This window comes from Symphodus melops, assembly GCF_947650265.1.
Source record: "Symphodus melops genome assembly, chromosome: 2".
Taxonomy (NCBI): domain Eukaryota; kingdom Metazoa; phylum Chordata; class Actinopteri; order Labriformes; family Labridae; genus Symphodus; species Symphodus melops.
In genome coordinates, this window is record NC_136692.1 from 27,098,679 (window position 1) to 27,113,891 (window position 15,213).

Below are 15,213 nucleotides of genomic sequence, written 5' to 3' on the forward strand. Positions count from 1 at the left end.
TATTGAAAATCAATTATAATAACCAAGGACCAAACAAAAATGATAACAAAGACATGTTTCCATGTTTGCATGTACAGGGTGGTGTCCTCAGCACAGATTCAGATGTCTCCATGACAGCCTTCTGCCTTATTGCCATGCAGGAGTCACGCACAATATGTAGTTCTATTGTTAATGTGAGTATCCCAAAGAAGAAGTGTCCTCATTTAGACTCATATCTTTATTTCATCCATTACTGATTTGTGCCTTTTGTTTTTGTGAAAGGACTTGACAGTTTCCTGATAAGATACCTGCTGGGTCTTTAAGATCTCTCAAATGTAATGTTATCAAAAGAAGTCCGTAAAAGTCTTCAGTTAGGTTTCTTGTATCTTTGTTTCATTTATGTGTCTGTTTTCACAAATATCTGTTGGATAATGGTGTGACATTAATATAGGCACATTGGAGGATTAGGGAGCACTGACATCATCTATCAGAATGAAGTGTCTTTACTACTCCAGAGATTATGTTGGTGTCTGGCCTCAGAATGTCTGTGTTGGTTCTTCTCAGTCATCCTGGGGCTTTTATTACGAAGCTCGGTCTAGAGTTAGTGAGGTAACTTCAGGGCTAACCCTGGGTTTCACTGATATATATCGACCTTCATCCTTCAGCGAGACTAAGCACCGGAGCATTTTAGTTATATTTTTAAGATTTACAATTATGAATTATATTTTCATATTAATGTTTCATGTTTCGATGCCACTGTGTTTTGTGATTATCAGAGCAGCTTAAATGAAACTCCTCAAACTGTTTTACTCGCTACATGAAATAGTCAGAGCACTACATCCAGATAAGAGAAAAAACTGGAGTCATTGTCAGTTTAAAAAATATATATTATATTTTTGATAAAGTTGTTGTTGTTTCGAGTTTGTTAGATATGATGATCTACTGACGGCAGGCTCAGTGATGATTGTGATAGGTTAAATGAAGCTAACTCCGCCCTTTTATGTGAAACTCTGGGTTTACCTATCAGTTGTTGCATTTGTTTTGGACTTGCGTGTTTTTTGACATTTTCATTGTCCCGCAAACGCCATACATTTTCTTGATGTAAGTCTATTCAACCATACTGAGCCTTCGCACTGTGCACTTGTCGGCCACCATAAGTGAAAGTGTAATCCAAGTAGAGACATCAGTAATATTCTCTCTGTTTATTGTCTGTTTCAAAACTATTTAAAAAGCTTTAATAGCAACATATTCCCAGAAACAGTATCAAGATTAAATCAAAAGACCTATATTATATCCAATCCAGGCAAGCTGCTCTCTGTGCTCCTGGTGTGAGATTTAGCTCTCATATTTGTATTTTACTTGACAGCTCTATTTTCATGTCCTCTTGGTCTGACACTATTTTAACTATCTCTTCCTTTCATGTAGAGTCTGCCCAACAGTATCAACAAAGCAGTAGCCTACCTGGAGAGACGCTTGCCTAGGGTCACCAACCCATATGCTGTTGCCATTACATCATATGCGCTGGCTAATGAAAACAAACTGAACCTTGGGAAACTCCACTCTTTTGCCTCATCAGGTTTTCACACATAATATTACTAGAAATGATGAGAAGAATCGTTATGAAACTTTATAAAAACAGACAGACATGAGCATTATTAGTCGAGCGACGTGAATGTGTTTGTATGTCTTCCTCAGATCGGTCCCACTGGCCTGTAAGTTCTGGATATATGTACACACTGGAGGCCACAGCGTACGCTCTTCTTGCACTGGTGAAGGCGAAGGTGGGTTCATTCCACCGAAAGATGTTGATACATTGATGTTCAGCCTTTACATGTTTGAACATGTTCCTCAATCCTATAGTTTGTTCCCATATTAACACATTATTTAATGCCAATTGTCGTTAAATGCAATCCACAGCAAAGTTTCATGGTTATGTTACAATGTCCTTGCAACGTTTCACTTCAAACTGTTGATCTTTAGAAAACCTGCTGGTCCAGAAAGCCAAGTAGGTAATTGTTTTTTAGAATACATCCTTTCACAACCCGAACATGTTTTGTGACATTTAACTCAATTTAAATTAGAAACCCCATCGGCAATGAACCCTGGGAAGCTAGCAGGTAACAATAAACTATGGAACAACTTAAAGAGCATTGACAATACATGAGGAATAAGGGGTCTGTTAGAAGGAAGACTTCTGTGTTAAAAAGGAATGAAGCTGATGGCAGGTGCAACATCTAGCAAAAAGAAGAGAAATGGTTTAGAAATTATTGTCCTTTTCACATGTGAACATAGTAACCCCACGATGCAGTGTGTGTATGTGTGTGTGTGTGTGTGTGTGTGTGTGTGTGTGTGTGTGTGTGTGTGTGTGTGTGTGTGTGTGTGTGTGTGTGTGTGTGTGTAACCGTTCTGTGCACCTTTGTGTTGTTAACATGCTTCTTTGATTTCCAAGAATATTTCAAAAATACAAAACCAACTTGTGGCTATTAACTGGTTACTTCCACTGTAGAACGGTCAACACATCAACTATAATCAAGATGTTCAACTAAAACTGTCCAATATACCTTCACCCTTTAAAACCATTGTTTAAAAATGTGATTTTAAAACTTATTTTTATTGACTGTAATTTACGCTGCTTGAATGACACAGGGGGGTTTTTGGGTAAGGTTTTTTTTTTTATTATTTCTAAAAGACAAATCAACTTAAACTGCACTTAATATTCTTTTCTCTTGTTTATGAAGGAATTTCAAAAAGCCAAACCTGTTGTCAGATGGTTAAAGCGACAACAGAAGGTGAAAGGTGGATATGGTTCAACTCAGGTAACGTGTCTTTCAGTCTGAATTCTTGCTCGTTTATTATTACATCATTATTTAATCAACTCAAACTGTTGATCATATCACTCTCTTCATAGGCCACCATAATAGTGTACCAGGCTGTAGCTGAGTACTGGGCCAATGCTGAGGAACCGCAGTATGACCTGAATGTGGACCTCTCGATACCAGGCCAAGCACGGATTGAGAAGATCAAGTTCCACAAGGGAAACCATTACACCACAAGAACCTCTAAGGTAAAAACTCAAACAGACACTAATATATTAAACACTGAACATGAGTGTCTACCATTGTCTCTATAGACTTCTCTCACAGTATCAGACAATCACAGGGAGCAACCATTCAGGTTTGGTGTTCAGCTGTTCCTGAGCAAAAAAAGACAATTCTCCATTTGTTCAAGCAACATTAGGGAGGATTCTCCCCGCCAGAACTGGCTTCTTTTTCACTGAAGGCTGGTGCTCGAAATGAAATGAAAACTCCCCACATGCCATGCGTGTGCATTGTGTGTGCTGTGGAATTTTCCATTACCAAAGAGTGAGAAGAACTATTCAGTAAAGAACCCCAAGATCGATCTGGTCTCAAAGATGATGTATTCGAAGGCACAATCAGTATTCAAAGACCTCTCTCTCATAAGGTGTGGTAAGAAAAAGGCAACATGAATAGTAGCAACATTTCAGAAGACACTTCCATCCCGCCACACAGAGCACTCCCCCATCACGCCACATAGGGCTGCTGCCCACCCGGCCGGGCACAAACTATCCCCTTGTGCAAGAAAAGAGCCTACGTGACTATTTTCACATCTACCAAGGCTAAGAAGGAGATGTATTCGTGTGAGAAAAGAACCCGGATGACAATTCCCACATCTGCTCGGGGTGAGAAAAGATGGAAGACAAAACATCCTTATATACTGTGCATGCAGTATTCTAAGTCATTTCTGACACATTTGATATGACAGATTATATGAGACATTTGTACAGCCAACATAGTACACGTGAAGTCAAATTTTCCATAACGCGTCAGCTCTGCTCCGGTACATCTGTTCTACCTCATCCCAGACCAATGACTTAATTAATTACAGAATCAGCGCAATATGACAAAAGCTTGAGCTTGAAAACCATATCAAACTTGTATAAACACAACCACAAACACACATAAGGTCTTTGTTCAGAATCATCAAAAGTAAGTGTTTTATTCTGAAAATAAACCGGATCTTTGAATATTGTTTTGGTGTTTGACTTCCTGTCCTGCATGATCTGCTCCGTGGTAAACTGATGCGTCCTGCTCCGCCTTGTTTATCTGCTGCGGAGGACTGAGGACTGAGTCGCAGATGGAAGCACACACATTGATTAAAGCTCTGCTGCCGTGGCAGAGCAGAGATGGAGCGATCGTGCATCTGGTGGAATTTAGATCCAATTACTACAGAAGAGGATTAGGGCCAAAAATGAAAGACTATTTAGGGGGGATTTTTTACTTTAATCTCAGAATTTCCCCCAAACCTAACCCAAACATTTTTTCTGGTCGCCCTAATCTTCTTCCATTACTTTGAAACTGCAACTTGGAAAGTGGAAGGTTACACACAGTATTGTTAGTTTAATTCCTACATTTTATACCTGATGTGTGAAGTTAATAAGTTTATCAATTACTTTAAAATTGATAAACTACTGTCACTTAATTTTAAGTCAGTCTTGTAAGACAGTCTTGATTTAAAAATTCAATTTGTTTCAGTGTTGATATTGAAATCACCTCCAAAGTCAGTATCATTTAAAAACCTCTTTATCATAGAGATGATTTCTTGTCGTTGCTTGACATTTATGTGTTGATTTTTTTATGTTTGCCTATTTCACTTGTCAACAGTTCAACAGTATAAACAAGGATGTCAAAGTGACTGCCGCAGGAATTGGAGAAGCAACACTGTCAGTAAGTTTAACATGATTTTTGTTGATTTACTGTCTTTTGTATTTTCTTTGAGTTATGAGCAAATTGCATGATTTTTGTTATACTGTATAGAGAGTGAATGCGTTGTCTCTATATCACACTGCTTTTTCTGTTTGTGTTTTGAAGACAATGCAGACACAGGGACAATTACATTGAGTGTGTAAATATATTAAAAACACTTTCAAAGCTTTTATTCCTTCAGCTATCAGGCTGTTGAATTCTGAACAACTTCAAGAGTGAAGTTGGCCTGTTAGGTTTTGCCTTCTCTTTTGTGTTGCAGGTACAGTACATGTGATTGATAGACGTGGCTGTCAAGTCCAATCAGTCTGACTGATTGACTTTAGGGTCCGGCCAATATGGAATATTTGGGTCCGATACCGATACTAGAGAGAGAGAGGGAAAAACAATACCGATATATTGGCCGATATCTTTCGCAGATCGTACTTCGATCTGTAGAGATACACTTATGTAGCTATACATATTAATTGATCCCTTAGATGCAGTTATCAAACACTTGTGACAATGATAGTTAGTATAATGAAAAGACAAGATGGCCACTCAAATGGAAAGTAGCTGCACATGTACAGCATGTCAGTCACTCTGGGAAGTTTAAAAGGACATCATACGACAACGACCCTTTGCACATGTGTGACACCAGCTGTTAAATGCGTCTTACTTTGATCGTAGAATCAAGGAATCCACCTTAGGGGTACTGGAGATTAAGGATGTGTTCTGAAGTTTCGTCCTCAGCTTCCGTGGTCCAGGAACTGCTTTGACAATTCAGGTCGGAGTCTGTTCTACTGGGCAATTGGGTCGCGTCTTGAATGTCCACGGCCTCCCGGAGAGCTCTGAATTTTATCCCAAAAATATTTCTCTTGATGACAATTTGATTTAATTATATCTTCGCGATACCTCGTCGTATCTGCATTCTGATTGGATGAAAATGTTAGCCTTAATGTCCTGAGAAAGTTTATCCACCTGAAAATTCAAATGGTTTCTGATTAGAAGATGCGTATTGAAGTTCTTTGATGTGTTTTTCTGCGTCTGGCGAACTCCCAAGCAGTTCAGTTTGGCGTCAGAGTCGTTAACTTTGGAATGTGTTGGAGTGAGTGTGAATCCAGAGAAAGGGGAGAAAAAAAGAGGGAGAGAGAGACCCTCCGATGAATCTGTAGATAGATATATTCCACAACATAGAAATCAACAGTACAAACTACAAACTGATCACACACTCCCGATCTTCACCTGCACAGCCAGAGGCCGCCTGCCACACACTTCTATCCGTCCTCGAAGCTCTCATAGTCGGACAAACTCATCACACACTTCTGCTCTCAGGCTGTGCCTACCTGCCGAGACTCATTCTCGTTTGTAGAACTGAGAATGAGAAACACAGACTCCTTCACTGACTCTCAAATGTGCATGACCACTTACCTCCTCTGTTAACATTATGCCAGTCAATATACAGTGTTTCAGGGGCGATGCAATACATGCACATAAGACAAGCATGTGAGCGAGCGACGGTTTACTGGTGAAGTTCGCCTGATGGCCACACTTCATCGCTCCAAAGCAGTATTTTTGAAAGTTACATACAGCATCTTTGACTGTTATTTTGGGGCCTTTATTTGCCATGGCCTTTGAGCCAGTCATGAAATAACTGATTTACTGTATGGACTATTACTATACGCTGTGATAACCTGTAAGATCCATTCATGTATGCATCTATTTATTCATTACAATTATGGCATCATATTTTTGAATACATTTTTCTAGCTCTGGCTTCTCATGAAGCGACCTGTTCGTCTGCTGAGGTGTTGTTTCTGACATGGATGCTACTGTGACTTGGATTGTTTACTTCATATTTCTTGGCTTCTTTTAAGTGATTCAGTAGGCTGTGAAACTGAATTGCCCTTGTGGAATAAATAAAGTCATCTGAATCTGATTCTGAATCTAAAAATTGCTGCTTCACTCAATATGTGTTAATATCACTCTTCTGAAAACAATATTTAGTCATAAAAAATCTAATTCCTGTTGGCAGTAAACATACTGTTGTTTGAGGCTCTTCAGTTATTTCCTTTTTTCACCTGTCTCTTTGACAGATGATATCGCTGTATTACGCCCAACCTAAAGAAAAGGAGAGCGACTGTCAGAAGTTTAACTTGTCAATTCAAGTAATCCCAGGTAATGTGTGTCCTCTGTCTTTGCTGTTTGCTGTCATCGTTGTCCTGGTTGTTGTTGTCATATTATTTTTGTCTTTCTCTTTTTCTTTTATGAGCAACATAAACAACAAAAGTTATGGCATGTTTTCCTAACCTTGGGGTAGTTTGAATGGAATTAAAATGTATCTATCAATAAATAGCACAATCTATATTAGAACATGTTGAAGCAATAGCAAATGCCAAAACAAGAAACCTGCAGTGGCACTGCCAGTCTGTTTTTAATTTAGCAGAAATGTCCTTCCAGCCTTTCTTCCTCTGTCCACAATAATATAAACCGAAAAGCCTAAATGTGGTCTAAAATGAATGTTTACTTGCAACACAGTAGAAAAACTATTGCATGGTTGAAAAGAAATACTTCTAGCAAAAAGCTGTGTGTGTTTTGGAAGTCTGAGGTCACAAGAGTTTTGTGAAGTCAAAGTAGAACCACCCAGTTATGAGTTTTGTTCTGCTTCTGCAGAGAAATTGGACGAGGAGGAGAAGATATACAGGCTAAGTTTAGAGATATTGTAAGTACTTTAAAGAAGTTCTTCTGAGACGTTTCACAGTAACATGGCTGTTGTTCTTCATTTTTCGATTTCTGTAATATTTATGTGAACTATCCCATGTCCTCTCACCTTGAAGCAAGTGTTGCTAAATTAAACATTTTAAAAATTAAAAAAAAAATGTACGTCGTTTTAGCGATTAATCAATCTGATCTGTGTTCAGGTTTAAGGACAGCGAGCGCAATGCATCCATGTCGATCTTGGACATTGGCTTGCCAACTGGGTTCACTGTTAATGAAAAGGACCTCAAAGCAGTAAGAACGGAAATAAAGACAAACAGAAACAATCACAGCCAAAAATCTTCCAATGTTTCTCTTCACTACTTTTGTTCATGCATGTGTTAGTTGTCTGAAGGTCGTGCACGCATCATTGAAAAGTACGAGTTAAACAAAGTCTTGTCCGAAAGAGGCTCAGTCATCATCTACCTGGAAAAGGTAAGACGAGCTTCCCTCAATGCTGTTTTTTTTCCCCGACTTGCTTTAACCATATTTCATTCAATTTAAGCTTTGAATGGGACATATTATGAAAAGTAATACTTTGCATGAGCTTAATTTGTTAGCAAAATGCTAGATGAGCCTTAACAGCCTGACAGTTCCCTGAAGACCGCTGCCACCACTTCATCATGGGCACCCTACTGACCCTGTATTAAAAGCTAAAAACAACACTTAAAGGCAATTTGCAGAGTTGGAAAATAGTGGAAAGACTCCTTGCTGATTGGTGCCTAATATGGGGAACTCAGGGGTACATGCCATGTGTGTTGTGTATCGTGTCTATTAGTAGAAGGTAGTAGAACCATGAAGGTATAGCACACGTGTATCTGACGCCACTCCCCTTTTTCTTCTTTATTTGAAGTGAAAACTGAAGCCTCACACAAGGCAGCGGTTCATTTCAGGAGCTTCCAAGCCTTAAAGCCCTGACACACCAAGGAGACCGCTGGTTCGTTGGGGAGAGGTCGTCGCCCTAGTTTTTGCAGCTCCGCCGCTACCCGTCGGCCCCAGTTGGCTTTTTTTTTATTATCATCAATTTTATATATTACGAGTGTTGAGTGACAGCTGTGAGAAAATAATCTTCTATTTATTCGAGTTCGTCCTTGTCGTTTTCCGGTTTCTCCGTCTTGCAATGACGATTACTTTTATTATTGGCTGTAATTTTTGCGGTGTGTTGTTGTGCAACTTTATGGCCAAGACAAAAGGCGTCGTGCACCGACGCCACAGGCGGCCTTCTTCGCCACTAGTTCTTTGCTGTCTGCTTGGTGTGTCAGGAACAAAACCCAGCAATCATTCTGGGAACAGTTTATTATGGGAACTACACAACAAATCCAGTCTGCAGTTCTGCAAGTTCTACATAAATATGTGCATATAATGAAAAAAACAAAACATGGAGTGTCTCTTTTAAACATACACACGTGCTTTATGTGTGTTCATAATCTCTTTTCAGGTTTCTAACACACGAGTAGAGGAGATCTCTTTTAAAATCCATCAGAACATGAAGGTGGGCCTCTTACAACCGGCTGCTGTGTCTGTCTATGAATACTATGAAGGTGGGTCTTAAGCTGTTTGCTGACATGCACTCATACATGCAGATATTCACACAAACAGCTCAGAGTGTGAGCGTCCTTGTGGGGTTCAGGCAGCAAGACATGACGTAAAAAACAACAACATGGAAGCTAAGGACTAAGATGCAATGTATGAAGCTGTAATGAGAACTTTTGCCTTTACATCGAAGTACATAAGTGCTACGCATAGTTCGATAAAAGAACATATGGGCAGAAAAGAAAATGAAGCAGTTTATGTGCACAGAGAAACCAGACAAACATACTGTATACAGCCTATGATCAGCGCCGTCTGCTGGATGTAAAAATGTTATCCCCCTTCCCACCTGCTCACAGTGAATTATGCTTATTCTTCTACATTCTCACATCAGCTCACCCTGACTTCTTACCCAAAATATTGGCCTTCATACAAAAAAATTATGGGTGATGTCAGAGTGAAAAATTCTGCTGTTTTTTTCATATGTAGCTCAGACTAGAAAATCTTCAGGATGTTTTCAGGAGTGTGAAACACAACAAGCCCCAGATAGACAAAAGCTCGTCTAAAAACAATATTTTTGTTTTTCACCAGCTTAGAATGTATTGTTCTGTTCCAAAATACATATGACCATGTTCTGACCCATATACTGTAGTAATGCAACTTATAACCACAATTTAGCTTTTAACCACCTTGTCACATACTCCGTGTCAATACACATTAATAGTCAGTGCACTTTCAGCTTATTGGTTTTCAAATAGTTTTAAGTGTAGCTGAAGGAGTGGATGAAGATCCATGTAAGGCACATTTGTAAGATTGTCATCCATACATGCCACAGTTGCTGATATACTACAGTGACTCAACAAAAAATACATGCATGTGTAAACATGTCTTTCTTGTTGCAGAGACACCTTGTATGAAATTTTACCATCCAGAGAGGAAAAGCGGCGAGCTTCTGCAGCTCTGCAGGGGCGAAGAATGTACATGTGCAGAAGGTAAACAAAACACATGATAAATCTGTTAATAATAAGAAGTTTGGACTAAAATTACCGTAAATTCCGGACTATAAGCCGCTACTTTTTTCTCACACTTCGAGCACTGCGGCTTCTACTCCGGTGCGGCTAATGCATGGATTTTTTATGGGGGACAATGAGCTTCTGCCGCAAAAACATTTGACTTCGTCACGTCGGATCTTAATATCAGTCATTTTGCGCTTCATGCACGCACCCTCATGATGGAAAACACACGGAGAAATACATATGATGCAGCTTTCAAGTTAAAGGCGATCGACCTGGCTGTCAAAGAAGCTAACAGAGCTGCTGCACGTTAAGATGACACTGACAGCGACAACAGAGACTGAGGAAGTGAGTAATGAAGTCATTCTGAGGCAGTGAATGGATGGACTTTTTCTTGTGAAATATATTACGGTCATCTTTTTCATCAGCCGTGTTACAGACACCGTCGGCTAGGCTTTGTATTGTAACGGTTCATGTTGTAAAGTCAGTAGTTGATAATGTGTTCATAATTCCGATTATGTGGAGAGTCAGTGAATGCACCAGCGAGAACGTGTTGAGTGGCTGTATGAGAGAACGCTGGGTGAGAGAGTTGGATTGTTACGGCAAGTTATGTGTTGCTCTCTGCTGTAAACGGCGTGGTCACGGCCGACAGTGATCGGGTTATTAAAAGTTATTATTTGAACGCTCTCCTCGTCCTTTAACGTCCGTACGGACGCTACAGTATTTGCGGATGTTACCGGTAGCCTACGTCTGTGTAAATAGCTCTTGTTATAGCGTGGACACCTGCGGCTTATAATCAAGTGCGGCTTATATATGTACAAATACATTTATTTACTTATTTTTAGCCGGTGCGGCTTATATCCAGGTGCGCTCAATAGTACGGAATTTACGGTAAAACATAAATGTAACAGTAAACATACATTTAGGTCCATTCAATTCAAGTACAACTTAATTCAAGGATAGTAATGTCAGTCTCCATTGTGTATACCCTCTCTTAAACCCCCTTTGTGTGCACATCATTCAGTGGTATGTTGCAATTTTTTTCTTAGGTGAAGGCATGAGCCACCCTACTCTATTTCTCCTTCATTATGTCACAGTGATCTATGCAAATACAACAGAGAGAGACTGCTCAGACAGCAAACCTTGTGGAGTGCTGGTTTGTGTAAAAAGAAACCTAAATACAAGGCGACTAACGGCCAGTGGAGACGGGCGGTGCAACATTAGGCATGCTGGTTGCTTTCAGTTGGTACACACAGCCAGGAGGGAAACAAGCCGTCTGCAGTCTGACTCCCTGCCCTGTCGGAAAGCTAAATAAAAACTGAGGGTAGTCTGTGAATAGCTTTGCACAGGTGTGATCAAGAACTTTGCAGAGGCATATTAGACACAGCAGCTTCTTCAAAAACAGTAACACACAACGGCTCAGCTGGCATTGTTCAGTCTGAGCACAATAAAACAACCACATGATTCACAGTGAAACAGCGTGACTCTATGTGCCGTTTTTATGCCAACTACATGAAGAGGGAGTACATTTAAAAGTTCTTATTGGACTCAATAAACTCAACAAAACATTTGATAAGTTCTGCAAATTGCAACTGATGTGTTCTGTAACCTCGCTTGTTACACTCATAAAGTGATTGCATACTTTAGAACAAGACACTTGACAGACATGCTTTTGGGAGCTCTGAGACTTATTTACACTTGTTGAAAGGGGGATTATAGTTACCTTTAATACAACTGTGAACTAATTCTATTGATTTTGTTTGTTGTGTGTTTACAGAGAACTGTAGTATGCAGAAGAAGGGACAAATCAGCAATGATGATCGCACTGCAAAAGCTTGTGAAACAACAGAAACCAGCAACATAGATTTTGGTAAGAGTGTGTGTGTTTCTGTGAATCAGTGGCACATGAACGGGTATGCCTGTCCGGGTGTTTGTGTCAAATAGAGTGAGAGAGAGGTTGAGAAAGAAAGCAAGTGAGCTAATATAATACAACTTGTCTCCTCTCAGTGTACAAAGTCATAATTGAAGATTTTTCTGATGATTTTCCCACCACGGACGTTTACACTGCTCGGATATTGGAAGTCATTAAAGAAGGTGGGTTCTCATTTTAAGCACATAGCAGACCTGACTGACGCGCAGGGGAAACGCAGCAGTTTGTCAAGAGGCTTAAAAACCCAACTCAGCTCCAGCTCTCAAAATGTTTTTCTCTGGTGTTGACACAAGGAAAAGCTCAACATTTCATTTTCGGATGTAGATGTTATTTATGCACCACTGTCCCTACTTTATGGAACAAGCTAACAAGCTCTGTTGAGTAAGAAAAGGGAGTGCCACAAGGCAGCAGATCCTTGTAGTTTATTCCAACAGATTCCAACCTATGGATGACAGCTTGGCTAACAGACACCCCCTGTGGGAACCCCCCCTAGTCTGGCTCCAGGTAGTGATTCCCATATGAAGCTGGTACTTCTATTCCAGAGTGTCAGACTCATAGTCTGTTTGTTTTTTGTTTTTTTTGTTTTTTTAAATCAATCTTGGTTTGGACACTTCCCTTGCACCAATTTGCCATAAGATACCCCTAATGGACCAATCCAGGAGGAGGCTCAGAGCAGCAAAGCTTGTCCTCATCCAACAGAACCGTTTGAAGTGGTCATCTGATTGAGATGCCTTCTGAGCAAGGAAACTGGACCCAGTGCTCACTCTTAATCCCTCTGGAGGAGCTGAAAATGTTTCTATGTAGAGGAACATACAGGTGGACGGATGTTAGGAGTATTTGACGCAGTACATGCAGTGTTTTCACTCAGTGACATGTTTTTACTGTCTATTTACTGCATCTATTTATAACATCTACATTTCTTAAAGAGGCTTAGAATGATAACATGACATTGCCTACATTTCATTTCCGCACTGTCAGAAAATGTAGCACTTTTAACAGTATTGATTCAATCATAAAGGTGTTATTATGACATTTAATTGCATGTGATTATTGAACTCATCCTGTGTTTTGTTCTTCTTCGTTATATTTTCATCACAGGAAATAATGACGTGGCTCCTCTGGGAAAACTGCGCACATTCCTCAGTTTGCCGCACTGCAGAAAATCTTTGGGTCTGACAACAGGAAAAACCTACCTCATCATGGGAGCATCCAAATACATTCAAGTGCTTGAACAAAGTCAATTGTACGTAATTCTGTTTACTGGTGTTTGTTTGAGTTGTGCACATGTCCCTCTTCAAGCCGTTACCATGGAAACCTTATTGTTGTGCCGTCTATTGCTGCTCCAGCTGCACTTAAGCAAATCAAGCATTATAAAAGTCTTCAGACCTTTTTAAACTACCACAACACTTTAACAAAGCTTCTATGTTGCTCTGCCTTTATACTTTGACATTAAATCCCACAACGTTTATCAATTGATGTCCCAGCCAGTGTCACATATGCGAGCCTGAAAATATCCAGTCTATGCATCATGCAGCAGTCACAGTGTATAAACATCATTCCCCCCGCTAAAGGTGAATTCTCCACATAATATCCTGTGGTGTTCTCACATCAGCTCACTGAGGCTTGCTGCAGGACAAAATCTGCCAGGAGAAACTCTGGATTTAAAAATGTGGCTTTTGCGTTCACACATATAAACTACAGCTCCGCGTACCAGAAGTTTTTTGAAGGAGTTTTCTGCGTTAAAGCCCTGAACGTTATACATTGGACAGTTGAAAGAGAACAGAAGGATTAATTACTTCACTCTTCTAACACATGTACAGGACAGGTCGATAAAGGGATATTACATGCCTATTTGTCCACATGGTTGCCAGGATTCTCATGAGAAAAAAAAAGAGCAAACAAAGACTTATATTAAAAAAATGAAGCTTTACATGGAGGCAGAGAGATTTTGTTTTACTAACATGTTTAATCTGAAGGTTTTTCTTTTAACTAATGGTTCCAGATTGTGTAACCTATGAAGTATGTTTTCACGTTGCTCTCTGTAGGTATCAGTATGTACTTGGGGAGACCACCTGGATCGAGTACTGGCCCACAACTGCAGAGTGTCAGACTGAGGAACACAGACGTACCTGTCTGGGCATGGAGCAGCTGGTTCAGCAGTATGAACTCTTTGGATGTGAGCTGTGAGGAAACAGGAATCAAACAAAGCTGCTTTTAAATGATTGTTTGTTTCACAACTGGCATGCAGGAATGAATAAAAATGTAACTTTATAATTTGTATTCCTTATTAGATAAAATAATAAATAAACCTAAATAAACATCTTTGGCTCAGGGTGCTTTGTGTATCAAATTGTCATCATTCATCTATAAATAAAATGACTTTAAACAACAGTTACACTGGAGGAGAAAATGCAACTCTAAGTTTTGTTAGCATGTTGACAAATACTGCAGGTTAAGGTTGGTCTGTTCTGAACAAAGTAAAGTCACGATGCTCAGACATAAAGGGAGTAAATGCGCCCAATCAGGGGCTCAAGGAGTGTTTCCTAATCGGTGGATTAGACAGCAAAAAAACAGGACTGTGGAAACTTACTAGTCGCATTCCAGCCAAAGGAAGTCTTGGCTGGAATGCCACTGTGATAAAACCACAGGATACACAGCGAGCCCCAGAAATTAGGCCATCTCTCCCAGAGGTTAAATTATTGACATATGAAAGCTATTGCATTCAGAGGTTACACTGGAGGGCTTCTCTTCTGTGTTTGTGTTTTGATGTTATGCAGAGTAGAAGAGTAAAGTAAAACCATGTTCATTAGCACTTACTGATGTTGTTTCCTTCTCTCTAGATTCTTGCTTGTGTTGTAGAAAGCTTGACAGCACAGTCATCATCGGGCACTGTAATAAACACGTCACTGGTCAATGGACTTGAACTTGTAGAGCACTTTTTTTCACTTTTCGTCTTCTGACTATTCAAAGCACTTTTACACCACAGGTCACACCTACACACTCACACACTGATGGCAGAGGCTGCTGAGTAAAGAGTCCATCAGTAATAACTCGTCCCTTCAGACAGATACACTGCCACTAAAGCAGTGGGAGCAACCTGGGGACAAGTGTCTCAGCCAAAGATGGATCAGACGTGGCTGCAGAAGTTGGGGATCAAACCCCTGAAATTCTATTCTGGGTTTTATGGAAGCCAGTGAAGAGAAGACAATACAGGAGTCGAAATCACACTATTTCGCATTTGTAA

At 39.9% G+C, this 15,213-nt stretch overlaps 1 protein-coding gene across 1 annotated transcript in view; it reads left to right on the forward strand.

The window, feature by feature from the left end:
• The window catches only part of LOC306820607 (complement C3-like), a 35,236-nt gene extending 20,931 nt beyond the window's left edge, over nucleotides 1-14,305 (forward strand). The window contains exons 28-43 of the mRNA XM_079338488.1: nucleotides 78-173; nucleotides 1,405-1,555; nucleotides 1,675-1,760; nucleotides 2,718-2,795; nucleotides 2,888-3,043; nucleotides 4,662-4,724; nucleotides 6,836-6,917; nucleotides 7,413-7,461; nucleotides 7,661-7,751; nucleotides 7,842-7,931; nucleotides 8,935-9,037; nucleotides 9,929-10,018; nucleotides 11,817-11,909; nucleotides 12,047-12,133; nucleotides 13,068-13,212; nucleotides 14,015-14,305. Of these exons, the coding sequence (XP_079194614.1) occupies nucleotides 78-173; nucleotides 1,405-1,555; nucleotides 1,675-1,760; nucleotides 2,718-2,795; nucleotides 2,888-3,043; nucleotides 4,662-4,724; nucleotides 6,836-6,917; nucleotides 7,413-7,461; nucleotides 7,661-7,751; nucleotides 7,842-7,931; nucleotides 8,935-9,037; nucleotides 9,929-10,018; nucleotides 11,817-11,909; nucleotides 12,047-12,133; nucleotides 13,068-13,212; nucleotides 14,015-14,156 (1,602 nt within the window). The 3' untranslated portion in view covers nucleotides 14,157-14,305. The remainder of the gene's footprint in view (nucleotides 1-77; nucleotides 174-1,404; nucleotides 1,556-1,674; nucleotides 1,761-2,717; nucleotides 2,796-2,887; nucleotides 3,044-4,661; nucleotides 4,725-6,835; nucleotides 6,918-7,412; nucleotides 7,462-7,660; nucleotides 7,752-7,841; nucleotides 7,932-8,934; nucleotides 9,038-9,928; nucleotides 10,019-11,816; nucleotides 11,910-12,046; nucleotides 12,134-13,067; nucleotides 13,213-14,014) is intronic.
• Nucleotides 14,306-15,213: the final 908 nt, after the last annotated feature.